General features: G+C 40.5%; 1 protein-coding gene across 1 annotated transcript; it reads left to right on the top strand.

Annotated features, from left to right (window-relative positions):
- The first annotated feature begins 520 nt into the window (after nt 1-520).
- Nucleotides 521-21,886, top strand: LOC135468128 (fibrous sheath-interacting protein 1-like). Its single transcript, XM_064746203.1, has 13 exons — nt 521-615; nt 1,464-1,787; nt 2,499-2,688; nt 3,046-3,355; nt 3,557-3,669; nt 8,351-8,470; nt 9,032-9,180; nt 11,477-11,611; nt 12,238-12,402; nt 12,831-12,998; nt 18,172-18,284; nt 19,037-19,182; nt 20,942-21,886. Exons 2-13 carry the CDS (start codon nt 1,575-1,577, stop codon nt 21,463-21,465), a joined length of 2,346 nt encoding a protein of 781 aa, XP_064602273.1. The 5' UTR covers nt 521-615; nt 1,464-1,574; the 3' UTR covers nt 21,466-21,886.
- Nucleotides 21,887-21,893: the final 7 nt, after the last annotated feature.

Genomic DNA, 21,893 nt, shown 5'->3' with positions numbered 1-21,893 from the left:
TTCCTCCCAAAAGTTGACTGAGATCACAAAAGCGCCAGTGTTCTCAATATAGTTACAATTTGTTCAATTTTTTCCACTTTCCAAATTAGATATATCGACAAATTTTGAGCACATTATTAACTATTATTATTTTTTTTGTTTTAAAAACATGTATACAATTACTGCATTTTGTCATCAAAAGTTATAGGCCACGTTATTTGTTAAGTTTTACACTTTGCCATATTCAGTACTTACAGGAGTCGAGTATAGTAAATTAAATGTATTGTAATCTGTATTTGTACTACATTTTATTGCAAAATGAAACAAAAATTATACACACCGATATCCCAATCTCATTAAAATCGGATCATATGTCTATTTCTTCGCTACGTTATTAGCTTGAATTAAAAACTTGATTGAATCAACTCTTGCCATGTGTGCTGCATGTGAGAGCAGAATACGGAACTTTTCTAAACTGCGAGGAGTTCGAAAGAACCGGATGTTGATAAATCACACTGCGCATGACGGCTTCCAGGTACGCGTTTTTTGGGGACACATTTTCGTGGATTTCAGACTACATTTTGTTTAAAAGACACGTATCTGTGTATTTTTTAATTCAGTTTATGGTCTGTGTCGGTAAGTTTTTACTCGTATGAAATATTGAAATGTATATATACTGGCTTTATGAATGTAAATTCAGTTTAAAGTGCCAAGCTTAGAAGTTGACGATTTGTATCCTAGGAAATTATGTCAACAAATTTACAACAACAACATAACACAATTCTACCCGATAGCTAAATCATTACGACATTAGGTGGTTTTGCCGTTAGTGGCATTATGATAAAATCGGCTAATGTTATATTACATTAAGCATTTTCATGCTCATCAGCAGATCTTGATAAATCCTATGTTTATAAATCCTAAATAATATGACTGTGTTTTATGTATCTAACTTGACACAGAGTCGTATTGCCATGTCTTCTATTCTTTGTTCGTAATATACCTACCTCTCATCAACAGCATTATATTTAGTCATGGCAAACCACAGCTGTTTCAAGTTGAAAAAGCCAAATCTGCCCCTAGATTCTGATGGCACACCGTGCTGGTTGTCTAAGGTACTGCCTAGATACATGCACACGCAGGTCAGTTTCCTGTTAATCATTCTCAGCTTGACTAGGACCTTCATTAAATAAGAAACTTCTATCCAAACTCAGAATATCAAGTTAAAGCCAAAGCAGGACAATGTCATTAGAGAACTTTTACAAATATTGCTCCATTCTAGATGCAGTTACTGCATATTCGTGTAAAGTATTTTGACTCTATTTGTGTTGTAAGCACATTGGTACTGCTATGTGAAATTCCACAGCTTCCTTGCCCTTAGCAGCAGTCCCTGGACTCTTACTTGATAAGCTGGTATGCTGTCTCACTTCATTTACTTCCTACTCCCCTGTATCACCAACATCTGTTTTGACGTTTCTTTCCAGAAATCCAACAAGGCTGAACTGTTATTAGTGCCATTGTGGAACTCTGGTTAGAAGTGAATAAATGAGAGTGAGCAGCCTCTTCAGGGGAACCTCATTGCTGGTTCAGGTCAAATGGATTCCAACCATCGTAAAGTAGACCCCAAGAGCGAAATGACAATGGAGACAGTGCCTGGGAACCTGGAGAACATTGCCAAGTTTGCCCGTGAGAAAAGTATAGAAGGAAGCCGAGTGTCGTCTGTGAGTACAGCGATGGATCGTCGTCAACTACAACCAGCAGGGTCATTGGAGGCACTCACTCCTGATAACCCTCCACAACATTATCAGGTGACTGTGTAACATACATGTACACCTCTGAACATTTTATGTCGTCTTTCTGTTGCTTGTGTGAAAGGTGTAACAACCAGGGTTTTTTTCTGCGTTTGCTTGAGAAAGTTTGATTAATGAAAGACATAAGAGTCTCGGCTGGAGCTTTACCTGCAATGCTCGTAGCATATGTCTAAAAGGCAGTGGCACTATTTTCCCAGTTATCAGTTCTTCCTTACCTAACATCTGTCTGAAATTAAAATACATTTATGTTTTGTATAAGTTCATGTGATTACAGTAATGACGTAAATTTTTGCCCAAAAATGCACATTTTCAGAGACAAATAAATGTCATAAAATATTACTTACAGTGCTGAAACTTACGCTTTCTAGTTTGATATCATCTTACCTTCCAAGCAAACATCATTACACCTTTCTAAGATCAATAGAACTCTCAGAACCAGTCAAAATGTGAAATTTTTTTATCATTTACCCTTATTTAGAGGCAGAGTGGTGCAAATTCAGCAATACATAACTATATCGATATATGACATGCATGTCACTTTTCTTAGTGAATATTTAACAGTTGTTGTTTTCTTTTTTGGTTGGTTGGTTGGGGGTGACGGGGAAATCTTCAGATAGGCTAAGCCCAGCTTTAAATTAGACGTATGCTTTTGAAAATGAAAATGTATAATGCTGCCATAGTTAATTATCATAGTTTATATCTCAACAGGATTACAGCTTGGATGTTCCTGTTGATGATTACGAGACAGATTCTGATCTGAATTCCGAGGAATGCTGGGATAGTGAAGATGATCGAGATAGCAAAGTGGTAATCAGTAAAAGTGACACCAGGCAAAGAGTTGTAAATGCCAACCGTGAATGTCAAGACCAGGAGAGACAACTAGTGTCCCTGAACACAGGTAGGCAACCAGGCCTGTAAATGCTGAGATTTTGAAAATATTTACCATAGCAAAGATTCAGTGTTACAAAGTTGTCTCCCCTTCCTAAAAAAACCATTGTTGTTTTAAAACTTTGACAAAACGAAACAAAACACCAGCTCCTGTTTAATGTCATGTTTAGTTTGAAACCTTTGGCATTTGTGGCATGTATACCATTCTGTCACCCTCTGTACAGAACATGTATATGTAAGGTCAGACAAAAACTAGGACAGACGAAAACTAGACATGCAGTGTTGAACTACATGTACTTGTATTTGTACAACTGATTTTCTTCTATAACCAAGTAATACTTTATTCAGATCATACTTAATTTTCTAGATGATGGTATTGAAGTGGACAGTGAAGAAGAACGTGACATAATGAAGGAAATTCGTGCAGAGATACAAAACCAGGTTAGACAAGACCTGAAAGAGGAGATTGACGTCTACCAAAAAAAGTTAGAGATGTTAGAAAGGGAAGTAGAAGGGAACAAGGGAGATGATCCAGAAGAGGAGAACATTAGCAGCACTGAGATAGACCCTAAGCTCAAGGCAGCCATACTAAAAATGAGAAAACTGGACAGAATTTTATCTAAGAAGATGAAAAAGGAAAAGGAAGTTAAACGAGAAAGATTTCTTCTTCAGAAAAGGTATGCTGCTTCACCCGTGGTTAAACTCTGGATGTTTATTTTTTGGTCTTTCATTGGTTTTTAATGACAGCCTTCACAAGGTGAATAGGACATGGGCATTTTATTCAAACTATATTTTTAATATGCTAGGGCTTTGAGGGAAAGACAAAGAAGGGCCTGAATTTGTAGAAAAACTTGAATAATAAATGTCCTGCCTTTCAGACTACGAGAAGAACTTGAGCAGATCAAACCAGAGGGAAGGGACGACAGTCGAGAGGTCAAGGCTAATATGGAGAAGTTCCTAATGCTGGCTCTTCCACCCAGTCATAATGAAGGTAACCAGCATGCAGCACTAATGTCTGAATGTAATTAAGGTCATGTAGAACAGTTACAGCATGTACGTGAGTGGCAGATTGTGTTTCGTCATTGATTATACTGTACTTAGCACGTGTAGATTTAGGGAACCTCCCACTGCACTCACCTATTATACCTTGTCTTCTGTACTCAGGTTACCACGTGATTATACTGTACTCAGCACGTGTAGATATAGGGAACCTCCCACTGCACTCACCTGTCACACCTGGTCTTCTGTACTCAGGTGACCACAGGATTATACTGTACTTAGCACGTGTAGATTTAGGGAACCTCCCACTGCACTCACCTATGTAGAGAACATTCCACTCCAGTCACCTGTGACACCTGTCTTCTATACTCAGATTACCTCATGATTTTACTGTTTCCTCCAGGTGTAGATGTAGAGAACATTCCACTCCAGTCACCTGTGACACCTGTCTTCTATACTCAGATTACCTCATGATTTTACTGTTTCTTCCAGGTGTAGATGTAGAGAACATTCCACTCCATTCACCTGTGACACCTGTCTTCTATACTCAGATTACCTCATGATTTTACTGTTTTTTCCAGGTGTAGATGTAGAGAACATTCCACTCCGGCAATCTGTCACACCTGTCTTCTATACTCAGATTACCTCATGATTGTACTGTTTCTTCCAGGTGTAGATGTAGAGAACATTCCACTCTAGTCACCTGTGACACCTGTCTTCTATACTCAAGTTACCTCATGATTTTACTGTTTCTTCCAGGTGTAGATGTAGAGAACATTCCACTCCATTCACCTGTGACACCTGTCTTCTATACTCAAGTTACCTCATGATTATACTGTTTCTTCCAGGTGTAGATGTAGAGAACATTCCACTCCATTCACCTGTGACACCTGTCTTCTATACTCAGATTACCTCATGATTTTACTGTTTTTTCCAGGTGTAGATGTAGAGAACATTCCACTCCATTCATCTGTGAAACCTGTCTTCTATACTCAGATTACCTCATGATTTTACTGTTTCTTCCAGGTGTAGATGTAGAGAACATTCCACTCCGGCAATCTGTCACACCTGTCTTCTATACTCAGATTACCTCATGATTATACTGTTTCTTCCAGGTGTAGATGTAGAGAACATTCCACTCTAGTCACCTGTGACACCTGTCTTCTATACTCAAGTTACCTCATGATTTTACTGTTTCTTCCAGGTGTAGATGTAGAGAACATTCCACTCCATTCACCTGTGACACCTGTCTTCTATACTCAAGTTACCTCATGATTATACTGTTTCTTCCAGGTGTAGATGTAGAGAACATTCCACTCCATTCACCTGTGACACCTGTCTTCTATACTCAGATTACCTCATGATTTTACTGTTTTTTCCAGGTGTAGATGTAGAGAACATTCCACTCCATTCATCTGTGAAACCTGTCTTCTATACTCAGATTACCTCATGATTTTACTGTTTCTTCCAGGTGTAGATGTAGAGAACGTTCCACTCCAGTCACCTGTGACACCTGTCTTCTATACTCAGATTACCTCATGATTTTACTGTTTCCTCCAGGTGTAGATGTAGAGAACATTCCACTCCAGTCACCTGTGACACCTGTCTTCTATACTCAGATTACCTCATGATTTTACTGTTTCTTCCATGTGTAGATGTAGAGAACATTCCACTCCAGTCACCTGTGACACCTGTCTTCTATACTCAGATTACCTCATGATTTTACTGTTTCTTCCAGGTGTAGATGTAGAGAACGTTCCACTCCATTCACCTGTGACACCTGTCTTCTATACTCAGATTACCTCATGATTTTACTGTTTCTTCCAGGTGTAGATGTAGAGAACATTCCACTCCATTCACCTGTGACACCTGTCTTCTATACTCAGATTACCTCATGATTTTACTGTTTCTTCCAGGTGTAGATGTAGAGAACATTCCACTCCATTCACCTGTGACACCTGTCTTCTATACTCAGATTACCTCATGATTATACTGTTTCTTCCAGGTGTAGATGTAGAGAACATTCCACTCCAGTCACCTGTGACACCTGTCTTCTATACTCAAGTTACCTCATGATTTTATTGTTTCTTCCAGGTGTAGATGTAGAGAACATTCCACTCCGGTCACCTGTGACACCTGTCTTCTATACTCAGATTACCTCATGATTTTACTGTTTCTTCAGGTGTAGATGTAGAGAACATTCCACTCCATTCACCTGTGACACCTGTCTTCTATACTCAGATTACCTCATGATTTTACTGTTTCTTCCAGGTGTAGATGTAGAGAACATTCCACTCCATTCACCTGTGACACCTGTCTTCTATACTCAGATTACCTCATGATTTTACTGTCTTTTCCAGGTGTAGATGTAGAGAACATTCCACTCCGGCAATCTGTCACACCTGTCTTCTATACTCAGATTACCTCATGATTGTACTGTTTCTTCCAGGTGTAGATGTAGAGAACATTCCACTCTAGTCACCTGTGACACCTGTCTTCTATACTCAAGTTACCTCATGATTTTACTGTTTCTTCCAGGTGTAGATGTAGAGAACATTCCACTCCATTCACCTGTGACACCTGTCTTCTATACTCAAGTTACCTCATGATTATACTGTTTCTTCCAGGTGTAGATGTAGAGAACATTCCACTCCATTCACCTGTGACACCTGTCTTCTATACTCAGATTACCTCATGATTTTACTGTTTTTTCCAGGTGTAGATGTAGAGAACATTCCACTCCATTCATCTGTGAAACCTGTCTTCTATACTCAGATTACCTCATGATTTTACTGTTTCTTCCAGGTGTAGATGTAGAGAACATTCCACTCCGGCAATCTGTCACACCTGTCTTCTATACTCAGATTACCTCATGATTATACTGTTTCTTCCAGGTGTAGATGTAGAGAACATTCCACTCTAGTCACCTGTGACACCTGTCTTCTATACTCAAGTTACCTCATGATTTTACTGTTTCTTCCAGGTGTAGATGTAGAGAACATTCCACTCCATTCACCTGTGACACCTGTCTTCTATACTCAAGTTACCTCATGATTATACTGTTTCTTCCAGGTGTAGATGTAGAGAACATTCCACTCCATTCACCTGTGACACCTGTCTTCTATACTCAGATTACCTCATGATTTTACTGTTTTTTCCAGGTGTAGATGTAGAGAACATTCCACTCCATTCATCTGTGAAACCTGTCTTCTATACTCAGATTACCTCATGATTTTACTGTTTCTTCCAGGTGTAGATGTAGAGAACGTTCCACTCCAGTCACCTGTGACACCTGTCTTCTATACTCAGATTACCTCATGATTTTACTGTTTCCTCCAGGTGTAGATGTAGAGAACATTCCACTCCAGTCACCTGTGACACCTGTCTTCTATACTCAGATTACCTCATGATTTTACTGTTTCTTCCATGTGTAGATGTAGAGAACATTCCACTCCAGTCACCTGTGACACCTGTCTTCTATACTCAGATTACCTCATGATTTTACTGTTTCTTCCAGGTGTAGATGTAGAGAACGTTCCACTCCATTCACCTGTGACACCTGTCTTCTATACTCAGATTACCTCATGATTTTACTGTTTCTTCCAGGTGTAGATGTAGAGAACATTCCACTCCATTCACCTGTGACACCTGTCTTCTATACTCAGATTACCTCATGATTTTACTGTTTCTTCCAGGTGTAGATGTAGAGAACATTCCACTCCATTCACCTGTGACACCTGTCTTCTATACTCAGATTACCTCATGATTATACTGTTTCTTCCAGGTGTAGATGTAGAGAACATTCCACTCCAGTCACCTGTGACACCTGTCTTCTATACTCAAGTTACCTCATGATTTTACTGTTTCTTCCAGGTGTAGATGTAGAGAACATTCCACTCCGGTCACCTGTGACACCTGTCTTCTATACTCAGATTACCTCATGATTTTACTGTTTCTTCAGGTGTAGATGTAGAGAACATTCCACTCCATTCACCTGTGACACCTGTCTTCTATACTCAGATTACCTCATGATTTTACTGTTTCTTCCAGGTGTAGATGTAGAGAACATTCCACTCCATTCACCTGTGACACCTGTCTTCTATACTCAGATTACCTCATGATTTTATTGTTTCTTCCAGGTGTAGATGTAGAGAACATTCCACTCCAGTCACCTGTGACACCTGTCTTCTATACTCAGATTACCTCATGATTTTACTGTTTCTTCCAGGTGTAGATGTAGAGAACATTCCACTCCATTCACCTGTGACACCTGTCTTCTATACTCACATTACCTCATGATTTTACTGTTTCTTCCAGGTGTAGATGTAGAGAACATTCCACTCCAGTCACCTGTGACACCTGTCTTCTATACTCAGATTACCTCATGATTTTACTGTTTCTTCCAGGTGTAGATGTAGAGAACATTCCACTCTGGTCACCTGTGACACCTGTCTTCTATACTCAGATTACCTCATGATTTTACTGTTTTTTCCAGGTGTAGATGTAGAGAACATTCCACTCCATTCACCTGTGACACCTGTCTTCTATACTCAAGTTACCTCATGATTATACTGTTTCTTCCAGGTGTAGATGTAGAGAACATTCCACTCCGGTCACCTGTGACACCTGTCTTCTATACTCAGATTACCTCATGATTTTATTGTTTTTTCCAGGTGTAGATGTAGAGAACATTCCACCCCAGTCACCTGTCACACCTGTCTTCCACACCCAGCTGAATGAAAAGGAGTTTGAGGATAGGGCTTGTGGTAAAAACAAAGCCCAGGGCAGAAGAGGTAAGTTCAGATAGAATAAAGTATGCTGTATTCAAATGTGTGCATATTTTTTTATCAGTATTAAGTAAAAAAATCACAGTATCTATTTGCACAGAAGTTTTATTTAATAATATGTAATATTTGATGTTTTTGGAAAATTTTTATGCATGAAAGCAGGAAAGCTTACTGACAGATTTCTAAGGCAAGCGTTTATCCACAAATTTCTCTACACATTTTCTAGAGTCTTTTTTATATCTTTGGTGGTGTGTTGATTAAAAATGTCAAATACATGTATAAAATCAAAAGTCTCAGGGACATAAGCAGAAATTTGTGCAGTGCCACTGGTAACTTCTTATCTTAATATGCATTTTATGTATTTATTATGATATGATTTTTTATAGTTGACAGAACTAGTAGAATAATTTCAGAAAATATGGCTACAGATTGGGGCAAAGAATTAAAACATGTGAAAAAGTTGTTGCAAATGGTGAAGAAATTTAAAAATTCTTCTTCGTGATTTCTGTATTTATATATGCTTCATGGACAAAACACTTGTTTATTACGTTTATCTTGTCCTCATAGAGGTTACTGAGGGTTCAACAGTGCAGTCATCAGCTGGCTCATCACGATCGTCACTGTCAGGGAGCTCTCGAGTCAATGAAAACGATGACCAGAAACTCCAAAACAAGAAAAAGAAAAGATCAAAAGACTTTATAAAGAGGAACAAACAGGTAATTTAATTAACAGAGCTAGAAAGTATGATAATGCTAAAGCTAAACATATGTAAGGTGTTCATTCCTACAGTACAGCTCAGGCTAAAAGTCAATTGTTTACCGCTCGTATTGTGCTCAGAGATAACGTTCCACTGGCGCGTGACAAACTCTCTACAGGGCTGTGTTGAAGACCTGCTGGGGCGCGCAGGATTATCATCGGACGGTGTGAATATAGTTCCGTCTACAGACATATGCCTATCCTAGTTTGTAACCATAACCATGAAAATATAGTAGCCGTTAAAAGCAGAAAATTTATCTTGCAATATATAACCTACCTCTACACAACAAAATCAGTTGATCAACTTGATTAAGGGAGTAAATATGCAATCAAAGTCTCAAAAAGGGTGTCAACATTTGGCACACTAATTTTAATATACATGTTTAATATGCCGCATAGAGCCATGCAACAGCAAACTGGTTAAATCTTCTTATAAATTTTACAAACCAATGCGACTTTCTCGTGAATAAAGGATATCACTGAAAGGATCGTGTAAGCCTGTCAAAAGAGCTCAAAAAAAAAAACAAAAAGACAACCCAAATCACCTATGTTCATGTCAGAATGGGGCACCACCAGGCTGCAGACCTTTCACTGTATGCTGCTTCAGGTGGACGGTCATGTAGGCCGAGCCAGTGTTTTCAACGAGTAACCCAAAATGGCTTGGTGCATTTTTTAATCTGACTGGTGTATTTACAAGATTTTCAAGATTGGCCTGCATCATTGATTGTCTATACAGACTTGCTCAATCAGTTTTGAGAGATTAATTTATTCTTACTGTTTACAATTTTCAAAACCATACAGTGTATGTCAGTTGATAAAGTTTGACCCTTGTAAGTATGATTTACTTACTCCAATACAACATGACTCCCACATCAAGGAAAACCTTCTATGGAAGAAACAAAAGATATTTGGCCATCCTTTATCATGTTATGGGAGATGAAGAATGAGCTAGTTTTAGCGCTCGTAGTGCTGCATTACAAATCTGACACGGACTGACTCGTTTATCACTACTTAAAGGGGGATTGCCACTTTGCGATCAAAAACACACACATCAGATATTTTATTTCAGTTTCATGTATTGTGTTATTTTTTCAAAAATTTTTAAAATCATTCTAACAAAGAACTATATTTTCCATCATCAACTTCCCTCAGCCAGCGCGTAGGCCTACCAATGCTTAGCCACGTCTGTCTACAAGCCCTCTACAGACACATGAAACATGACCTCTAGGATTGCGCTAATCTCTTGCCTAGCTCTGACTTTTAGCCTGAGCTGAACTGTACGTGTGTGAGTTCAAGTCCAGCTCATGCTGCCTTTCTCTCCGGCCGTATGTGGGAAGGCCTGCCAGCAACCTGTTGATGGTTTCCCTCGGGCTTTGCCCGGTCTCCTCCCACCATAAAGCTAGCCGCCGTTGTGTAAGTGAAATAATTTTGAGTATGGCGTAAAACACCAATCAGATAAATCAAATCAAATAATTAAGTACTCTACATGTTTCAGCAGTCAGCTGTTCTTGAGAAGAAATCACATTTTCTTGTATTCTTGCATCATATGATGCCAGGACAACATTCATGACTGTGCAGCCATCTGGTGGCCAAGAGCCTAGCTGTTTTGACTAGGGTTTTGGTTAACCAGATAACAAGAGTATACAGATGATTCTGACAGTCCTGCTGAAGTACCTAATAAACTTGTCACACATGGCCATCTGGTGGGCAGGGTTACATTACTCCCATACAGATTATTCTGACATTGCTGTACCTAATGAACATGTCACAGTATGTCACTCATAACCATCTGGTGGGCAGGGGCACATTACTCCTGTACAGATGATTCTGACAGTCCTGCTGAAGTACCTAATAAACTTGTCACAGCATGTCACACATAACCATCTGATGGCCAGGGTTACATTACTCCCGTACAGATGATTCTGACAGTCCTGCTGAAGTACCAAGTAAACTTGTCACAATATGTCACACATGGCCGTCTGATGGCCAGGGTTACATTACTCCCGTACAGATGATTCTGACAGTCCTGCTGAAGTACCTAGTAAACTTGTCACAATATGTCACACATGGCCATCTGATCGCCAGGGTTACATTACTCCCGTACAGATGATTCTGACAGTCCTGCTGAAGTACCTAGTAAACTTATCACAGTATATCACACATGACCATATAGCCACAGTCAGATATAGCCTAGCTGTTTTGACTGGGGTTTTGGTTAACCAGATAAGAAGAGTATATATATGTTCTGATCTTCAGCTGGCAGGCGATGCTGATAATCCAATCCCAATGACGGATGATGAAAAGAAGAGGATCAGTGATCTTTTGGGAGATCTGGATGAGATCCCAGACATACCAGAGCCTGATTTCGACCAGACATTGAATACAGCCTGGGTAAGATACAGATAGACATGGACCAGAACTCAGTACAGGCTGAGTAAACTGACCTATTCAGACAGACATTGACATTTACGTGGACCAGACACTGAATACAACCTGGGTACGCTGACCTATTCAAACAGGCATTGACAGGTACATGGACCAGACACTGAATACAACCTGGGTAAACTGGCCTGTACAGGTAGACATTGACATGTACATGGACATGGACATGTACATGGTCGAGACACTGAATACAGCCTGAGTAAGCTGACCAGTACAGGTAGACATTGACATGTACATGGACCAGACACTGAATACAGCCTGAGCAAGCTGACCTGTTCAGACAGACATTGACATATACATGGACCAGACACTGGATACAAACTTGGAAAGCTAACCTCTACAGTTAGACATTGACATATACATGGTCTAGACATTTAGTGCACAAACAGTTTGCCTGCAGAGTACCTGTAAGATATACCTGAGTGGTTGCTTCAAACATTTTTGGTAAATATATTTATTATCTGTGGAGGTCCAGTCATTCTAGGTGAAACTAAGTATAAATTCCTGGACTTATTCCCCTGTATGTGTGCATGACATGGGCACAGATGTTATTGATGCTGTTGTTTGTACTGCAGGTAAGTGAGAACCCGTTTCAAATCAGCCTACAGACAGGGGAGGGTTACCTGCCTGAACCCGAGGATAAGTCTGTGTTAGAGAGGATAGACAGTCAATTGAGGATGCTACTGCCTGAGGAAGAATTTACAGCCATGTGTTCCTCACAGTACACATTCGACAGACAGGTAAATGTATCAGACAATGCACACCACACAGACAGGTAAATGTACCAGAGATTACACACCACACAGACAGGTAAAATATACCACACAGTAAACAGTTGACAGGCAGGTAAATGCACCACACAGTAAACACCAGACAGACAGGTAAATGTACCATACAGTAAACTGTTGACCGACAGGTAAATGTACCACACAGTGCACACCAAACAGTGCACACCACACAGGCAGGTATTTGTACCACACAGTACACAAAATGCAGACACAGTACACTATATGTGTAAAAATGTAAATATATATGATATGTAAAATGGTTTCTTTTATGCACTCTGTACAATGTATACTTCATATTGCTTCACTATGTTTTCACTTTTGTCACCATTATCACCATTGTGTCACCTGGCTGACTGTTGTGATGTTCACACCTTACACAGAGACTGCTGTCTACACGAGCCACAGTGTTAAGCGGATCTGAGCTAGAGTTTGACCGTCTTGGGGAGAAGGCTTTACAAGAGAAGCGAGACGAGCGAGATCTACAGACCAGGCTGCGGAGGATAGAAGAGGAGTTAAGCCGACTGAAACATCCTAATGAGGATATAGAGGTGCTCCTTCCTAACATACTGTATTAGACATCCTAATGAGGATAGTATTGTCACTGTGAGTTCAAGTCTAGCTCATGCAGACTTGTATTCTTACATGGTACATGGGAAGGTCTGCCAGCAACCTACATATGGTTGTGAGTTTCCTCCCCCCACAATTCTGGCGGCCATCATATAAGGTAAAGCCACTCTGGTCAGAATACAAATTGCGTAGAAATATGACAGTGACATGAAAGAAATCCTATGCAGTAAGCCTAACACTATGTTTCAATAAGATTTTGACGAATAACACTATTTTACCCAAATAACTGAAGACTCCTTGAAAAACAAAATCTTCGGCTGTGTCCATAAAATTTTCCTGATGTGACGTGATAATATTCCCTGTGTGACGTTGAATCAGACAGATGTGACATTGAATAAGGCATTTATGCTGACGTCAAGACACCAAAGTAGCTCTTTAAGTACGGCATAAAATATTAATCAAATAATAAAAATAATTAGGAAACTGAGGTGCTCAATACTTCACTCAGGAGAGTGTGAGAGGGTGATATTCCCCTTTCAGTTTTCAGTTGTAATTCACGTTGTCTGTGGTAAAATTCCTGTGTTGTATCAGAGCCTTACGCCGAGCAAGTCGGCAGAACAAAAATTTGTGCCTAAATTTATGCGTCAAGGGCACTAGTCAGGTGAATTACACCCACTGATGGCTATGCGTGGGCACCAGTGATTGACCTTTCTGACCTATCAGGGCACATCATATCACACATCAAATGTTGATTTCTTGTCACTTATAAAAGCATTTTACCAAAATTATTGATTTACAAAAATGTCAGTCGAGTAGGCCATCCTTAAACCAGATTTTCGGGCTGCTACAGGCCTGTGCCTTATAGCTATTATGCTGGAGCACGTTAGGCCATTAGTGCTGCACTATCCTCATGGGCATTAGCTCATCGGCCTTGGACACATAGATACTAAATATAGAAATTTTGAAGAGATGCTGGAACGGGATGCAAAGAAGATATTAACATGCTTCCACCTAGCATACTGTACTAGACATCCTCACGAGGATATGGAGGTGCTCATTTCTGGTGTACTGTACTAGACATTCTGATGAGGATACGGAGGTGCTCGTTTGTGGCATACTGTACAAGACATCCTCACGAGGATATGGAGGTGCTCATTTCTGGTGTACTGTACTAGACATCCTCATGAGGATACGGAGGTGCTCGTTTGTGGCATACTGTACAAGACGTCCTCACGAGGATATAGAGGTGCTCATTTCTGGTGTACTGTACTAGACATTCTCATGAGGATACGGAGGTGCTCGTTTCTGGCATACTGTACAAGACATCCTCGCGAGGATATGGAGGTGCTCATTTCTGGTGTACTGTACTAGACATCCTCATGACGATACGGAGGTGCTCGTTTGTGGCATACTGTACAAGACGTCCTCACGAGGATATAGAGGTGCTAGTTTCTGGTGTACTGTACTAGACATTCTGATGAGGATATGGAGGTGCTCGTTTGTGGCATACTGTACAAGACGTCCTCACGAGGATATAGAGGTGCTCATTTCTGGTGTACTGTACTAGACATTCTCATGAGGATACGGAGGGGCTCGTTTGTGGCATACTGTACAAGACGTCCTCACAAGGATATAGAGGTGCTCATTTCTGGTGTACTATACTAGACATTCTCATGAGGATACGGAGGTGCTCGTTTGTGGCATACTGTACAAGACGTCCTCACGAGGATATAGAGGTGCTCATTTCTGGTGTACTGTACTAGACATCCTCATGAGGATACGGAGGTGCTCGTTTCTGGCATACTGTACAAGACATCCTCACAAGGATATGGAGGTGCTCATTTCTGGTGTACTGTACTAGACATCCTCATGAGGATACGGAGGTGCTCGTTTGTGGCATACTGTACAAGACGTCCTCACGAGGATATAGAGGTGCTCATTTCTGGTGTACTGTACTAGACATTCTCATGAGGATACGGAGGTGCTCGTTTCTGGCATACTGTACAAGACATCCTCGCGAGGATATGGAGGTGCTCATTTCTGGTGTACTGTACTAGACATTCTCATGAGGATATGGAGGTGCTCGTTTCTGGCATACTGTACAAGACGTTGTCACGAGGATATAGAGGTGCTCATTTCTGGTGTACTGTACTAGACATTCTCATGAGGATACGGAGGTGCTCGTTTCTGGCATACTGTACTAGACGTCCTCACGAGGATATAGAGGTGCTCATTTCTGGTGTACTGTACTAGACATCCTCATGAGGATACAGAGATGCTCGTTTGTGGCATACTGTACTAGACGTCCTCACGAGGATATAGAGGTGCTCATTTCTGGTGTACTGTACTAGACATCCTCACGAGGATATGGAGGTGCTCATTTCTGGTGTACTGTACTAGACATCCTCATGAGGATACGGAGATGCTCGTTTGTGGCATACTGTACTAGACGTCCTCACGAGGATATAGAGGTGCTCATTTCTGGCATACTGTACTAGACATCCTCACGAGGATATGGAGGTGCTCATTTCTGGTGTACTGTACTAGACATTCTCATGAGGATACGGAGGTGCTCGTTTGTGGCATACTGTACTAGACGTCCTCACGAGGATATGGAGGTGCTCATTTCTGGTGTACTATACTAGACATCCTCATGAGGATACGGAGATGCTCGTTTGTGGCATACTGTACTAGACGTCCTCACGAGGATATAGAGGTGCTCATTTCTGGTGTACTGTACTAGACATTCTCATGAGGATACGGAGGGGCTCGTTTCTGGCATACTGTACATCCTCACAATGATATAGAGGTACTCATTTCTGGTGTGCTGTACTAGACATCCTCATAAGGATAAAGATGTGCTCATTTCTGATGTACTGTACTAGACATCCTCATGAGGATACAGAGTTGCTCATTTCTGGCGTACTGTACTAGACAGCCTCACAAGGATATGGAGGTGCTAGTTTCTGGTGTACTGTACTAGACATTCTGATGAGGATATGGAGGTGGTCATTTCTGGTGTACTGTACTAGACATCCTCATGAGGATATAGAGGTTCTCATTTCTGGTGTACTGTACTAGACATCCTCACAGAGGACATAGAGGTTCTCATTTCTGGTGTACTGTACTAGACATTCTGATGAGGATATGGAGGTGGTCATTTCTGGTGTACTGTACTAGACATCCTCACAGAGGATATAGAGGTTCTCATTTCTGGTGTACTGTACTAGACATTCTGATGAGGATATGGAGGTGGTCATTTTCTGGTGTACTGTACTAGACATCCTCACAAGGATATAGAGTTGTTTGGCACTGTACTAAACATCCTCATGAGTTGCTCAATACTGCAGTAGACATGAGGATAAAGAGTTGCTCATTTCTGGTTTACTGTATGAGACATCCTCATGAGGAGTTGCTCAATACTGTATTCTAACACATCTGCCAAATGCGTACTACACAGAGAGTACAGACATCGATTACATATATCGTACCGTAGATGCCTTGAATTTTTTTCACTCGACCCAACCATGTTTCAGAGAGTAATGTCGTAGCGTTCGGCAGGGCGGTTCCAACAGCAGGGAGGCTAGGTTGGTACGGTACACAGTTTAAATGTATGAAAACAAACTATATGATGTCATCAACATGAATCCTTAAAATCTGTATGTAGGTCAGCATGTTAGACTTAAAGGAGAAGAAAATTCTCAATGAAATACCATTGAAAAGGGTATGCATTTCCTTGCAGGTGCATGCCATAAAAAAATTCTAATATGAACCTCAAGTTGATAAATTATAAATAAAGTCAGCACCAATCCGCTGTAAGATTCTCCATTTTGCCTACGAACTAGTCCAGAAGTCTTCTGTGTTAGGAGGAGAATTGGCGTCGGTAACCGCGAAAGTGCAGTTCGTACATTTCCAGTGGAACTCTTCTTCTCAGAAGGTAGTGAACAGTACAGTTCATTTTCTGCTTGACAATGGGGAAACCGGAATGTTGGACGTAGGTTAAAAGTTTACATGAACATGCCGGCAGTTTTAATGACTCTCATTGGCTGAAAGGCAACACACACCCAGTATAAATTACAGGGTGTTAAAGATGGAGGATGCGATGAACTCATCGATTTATGCCATCTTTGGCGTATTCAGGCTTTACGTGTATGGCAAGAAAAAATCGCCAAATTATGCAGCAGGCACCACCAGATAGAAAAAAATGTGCTCTTTTCAGCCTATAGTGTCATGTTTTTAAGTCATCTTCTCCTTTAAGGGCGGATTACTTACTCTACACTCACTGACAGATCTATGTACACTTGGCAACTGTGAAGTATCAACAACGAAAAACAACACCAATTCTCTGTACACATGTTAATTTGTTAATTTTAATTTTCCATCAAAATTTTGATGATCATGTCCAGTCAAAAACGTCCAGTCTTTATCATTTTATGTAAAAAATAAAGTCTTTTCAAGCACCCATATAAAACCCTACCTCTTTTCCGGATGTTTGTATGGCACACTGAGCGGGGGAATATCTGGTGATGGTCAAGTAAGTGTCAGAAATATCCAAACCTGCAGGCCTTTATCTCGGGCTACATGTTGTCAGTGACCACACAAAGCAGTTGAGCTAGCCTAGTTGAATGATGGTAACATCCGCCGTACATGTAAGGAGTTTACAGAGTGCATTAACTGCTGCTGGCTGTAGTAGCCTCATGTGTAGCACTTGTCACCTTGTTAGCTAAATATTCATAATTGCCGTCTGTTGATCTCTTCTCAGTTTTATTTACACATCTCAACATTTCAGACAAATCTTCGCGCGAAGACTGACTTTAGGGAATTTCATGCAACAACCAGCAATCGACATGTCACGTGCGAAACGCGGTATTCTCATTGGTTCTCGATGTGCGGACCTTGTAGTTGTTAAAGTGGACTCGAAAAATCGAAAGGGAGTGAAAAGTGAAAACAGTGTAAAATACATGTGAACGGGTGATGTGTTGGAATAGAAATAATATGAAGCCATTATTTCTTAACTAGATATCCTTATGGGGATGTAGAGGTGGCCCTCAGTGGATATTGTTGATAGTTGTACTGTACCTTTCTTGTCTCTTATAAGGACTGCATTGACATAAGAAATACAAAAATACTGACCCCAAACACTGACTGTTTCAGCTGGACACTCCTAGTCTTACTGATGACACCCTCCATGATCTGATTGACCAGTGTGTTAGATCACTCTCTCGTACAACTCTTTCCACGGTGCGTGAAGGCCAGGACACACCCCAGTAAGTATAACATCCCATTCATAGAGTCACTGTAAAATAATTCCCCATTCGGTTGGTTTGCTTTACTATAGTCTGTATTTACCTGTGTTATAGCCTGTATTTACCTGTACCGTAGTCTGTATTTACCTGTAATGTAAGCTGTGTGTGCCTGTAGTATAAGGTGTGTTTACCTGTATTATAGGCTGTATTTACATGTTGTGTAGGCTGTATTTACCTGTAGTATAGACTGTGTTTACTTGAAGTGTAGGCTGTATTTACCTGTAGTATAGGCTGTGTGTAAATGTAGTGTAGGCTGTATTTACCTGTGCTGCAGGCTGTATCTACCTGTAGTATAAACTGTGTTTACCCTAAGTGTAGGCTGTATTTACCTGTGCTGTAGGCTGTATCTACCTGTAGTATAAACTGTATTTACCCTAAGTGTAGGCTGTATTTACCTGTGCTGTAGGCTGTATCTACCTGTAGTATAAACTGTGTTTACCCTAAGTGTAGGCTGTATCTGCCTGTAGTATAGGCTGTATTTACCTGTAGTGTAGGCTGTATTTACCTGTAGTGTAGGCTGTGTTTTTCTGTAGTATAGGCTATTTTCACCTGTAGTATCATGTATTTACCTGTAGTTAAGGCTTTATTTTCTTTATTTTTATAGTCTGTATTTACCTGTATTGTACATGTAGGCTATATTTGCCTGTAGTATAGGCTACATGTATATTAACCTGTACTGTAAGCTGTATTTGCCTGTATCTATGTTGTGTCAGGTCAGACCTCCTGGAGAACCCACCCAGACTGGAGGAGCATGTGCTACAAAGGCTGTTGTCTGAGGCCAGGGAGTCGCTGCCCAGTAGTAGAGTTGCCACGGATAGAGATGGCATTAATGATGTCCGTAACCATCACTTCACTAAAGGTGAGGCCATCTTGTGTCAGTATGTTAAGGCCAAAACTTACAGTAAGGGTCAGTGGAAAGATCACTAAAAATCGCATGGGATCAAACAATGGCTTGTGACTGAAGTCATGTGTGATGTACATGTGTATAGAGACTGTGCATACATTAGAATAAACAAAAGGAAGAAAGGAAGGATTTCCACTGACAACATTTGCCAGTACTTGTCTCCTGTTTTAAGAAATATTAACTGATGTCACTGAAGTTTTTGTTATTTTGTTTTCATTGAATGAAATTGCCACCATGCAGACTGTATTGTTTTTCTGATAATTATTGTGACAAAGAATTAATAATATAATGCAGTATTAATGTACCAAGGCATCAAAAAGCATTTTCCCATCCTGCAAGAGGGTCATGACATAAGACTGTTCAAATCTGGCATCATACTTTGTATAGTGTTTCAAGTAACCAATCAGAATCTAGTAAATGTAGGTGGGTGTGGTTGGGCTGGGTGATCCGTAACAGCTTCACTGTATATACCTGTAAAATATGTGACTGAGGCAGGAAATGTAACTGAATGGACATACTGCTGATGGCAAAAAAGTTATGCTGTCATTTTAGACATCAACTCACTCAAGTCGCTGTATTTGGAAAGACTGATTCTTTTGAGTAAGTTACCTCTCCTTGTGTCTAGAGGATGGGAGATCTTCAGCGAACTTAAAACAGGTTGTTAGGAATTACAAATATATTATAAAGCATTTTCGATAGAAAGGAAAATCATATTTGGTTTACTAGACTTATAATTTGCTTTCAATTTATTGTATTGTTTACATGTGCGCTCCATGAGCCAACGTTGCATTGTGGTAATCTTTGTGCTGCCCCATTTGCATGTTATCTCGTTGGGCAGACAGTGTAGACCAGACCAATTTCCCCTTATAATTCTGCTATAAACTTAAATTTTTCAGAAAATACAGGCCTAGGAGGCTTAGTTTTGAATCAATTGCAACTCATTTTTGTATTTGGTTGAACCAAGTCAAAACTTCCGAATTTCTTATGACGGTATGTCCCTGTTAAATGTGCCATGTATTTGCTTCCAACAGAAAGCTTTATGATCAACAAATGAGACAATGGATGAATGAAAATTTGGTTGGATTTTGTTCATTTCATAAACTGAATAAAGTGCAGTTAAATGTAAACTCCATGAAGAAGTCCTTGTAGTGTAAAAACACTTTACACTGCCATGAAAGCTCTTCCACTACACTGCAGTGAAAGTTCTCCTGGTACATTAAGTATGGAGGGATTGTTCAGAGCACTACAATAATATACCTGGCCAAGCAAATAAATGTTAATTCAAAATCAAACATTTGCCCAAAACGAATTGGCACTCTTTAGATGATCAACCCAAAAATGTGCCTCCTCATATATGCAGTCAGTCAGCTCTTTCATTATGCAAATTACATCTGCAAATGAACAACATGAAATGAAGCATAAAATGAAAGAAGCCAAAGCCTGAGTGTCAAGTGAGACAGAGTGGAGCTGAATCAAGCTAACACATAAACAAAACAAAGTCAAAACTGCTACTACCAGGCTGACTGCTGAGAGCTTTACCCTTAAAGCCAATTTTACCCTCTGATGATGACAGCTTATTTACACTTGTACATATTAGACCATATCATGAACTAATTATAGGATACAAAAACCATTTTGATCCATGTATCCGTATGTTACTTGTTTAGTTTTGTAAAGTAGATACTATTTATGATTCACATTTTCTATCTTTCAGAACTAGGAATAGAGCCAATATCGCGGGAGACATGGGATGTGATTTTATCTCATGAGATGTGTGATAGCGATGGGGATATGCCGGTGCCTGGAGGGGACCTGGACGACATCTCTGAGAGGTCTGAGGGGTCCACAGTGAGACAGTCCAGAGTACAGAATGATGTTTATCACACAAGAGAGCCAGCAACAGGATCACTGGAAGAAAACCTACACCAGCGGAGAAGTGACACTCCCCTCAGTATTCAGTCTTTCCGTGAAAGCGATGTGTATGACTATAACAGTTCTCGAGCTTCCAGTATTCGTTTGTCGCGGACACCTTTCCTGCCAGAAATTAGTCAGAGTCCCTGTTTAGTGTCACAAGGGGCATCAGCTAATGGTGTCAGGTCATATGACTCATCAGCTCAGTCAGACTGGGGCGTGGCCTCTGTGGACAACTCCTTACCCCGACCCCCCATGTCCGACAAACCCCAGAACTCAAATAACAGCAGATCACGCTCATTCATGTCACCACCAAGTAAATCCTGACAGCAGTCAGTCTGAACTATCCATGTGATGCAGGTATCGGATGTATTGGCCGAGATCGGATGTAGGAGATTTAGGGTTAGAGTCTGGACCCTTCAGAAAATTGAGATTTTATTGGTTCTCGGTTAACTTAAGAATGAAGTGTTTCTGTAACTTGGTAATGGAAGCCCTGGCCAATGTTACCTGGTCATCAGCCAGAGCACTTGTCAGATCTGTAAGGAGTCATATACATATAAACATGTGGCCGAGTGGCTGAAGTACTTGTCTGGGGAGGTGCAGATTGTATACCAGTAGCTTGCCGAAGGTCGGTGTTTTACCCCGGGCACTCTGGTTCCCTTCACCACAATACTGATTGGCTTCATATATACAGTGAAAACTTCAAGATTATCATGCTGTAATGTCACACCTGGCCTGATTGTCATGCTGTAATG

The sequence above is a fragment of the Liolophura sinensis genome, chromosome 6 (genome assembly GCF_032854445.1).
Source record: "Liolophura sinensis isolate JHLJ2023 chromosome 6, CUHK_Ljap_v2, whole genome shotgun sequence".
NCBI lineage: Eukaryota > Metazoa > Mollusca > Polyplacophora > Chitonida > Chitonidae > Liolophura > Liolophura sinensis.
Note: the sequence above shows the minus strand (reverse complement) of the source record. Positions and strands in the feature narration are given on the sequence as shown.

Coding starts and splice junctions, on each gene's coding strand:
- LOC135468128 (XM_064746203.1), top strand. CDS start 1,575: ATGGATTCCAACCATCGTAAAGTAGACCCCAAGAGCGAAATGACAATG. Junction 2,689..3,045: donor ACTAGTGTCCCTGAACACAG/GTAGGCAACCAG, acceptor TTAATTTTCTAG/ATGATGGTATTGAAGTGGAC. Junction 11,612..12,237: donor AGACATTGAATACAGCCTGG/GTAAGATACAGA, acceptor TTTGTACTGCAG/GTAAGTGAGAACCCGTTTCA.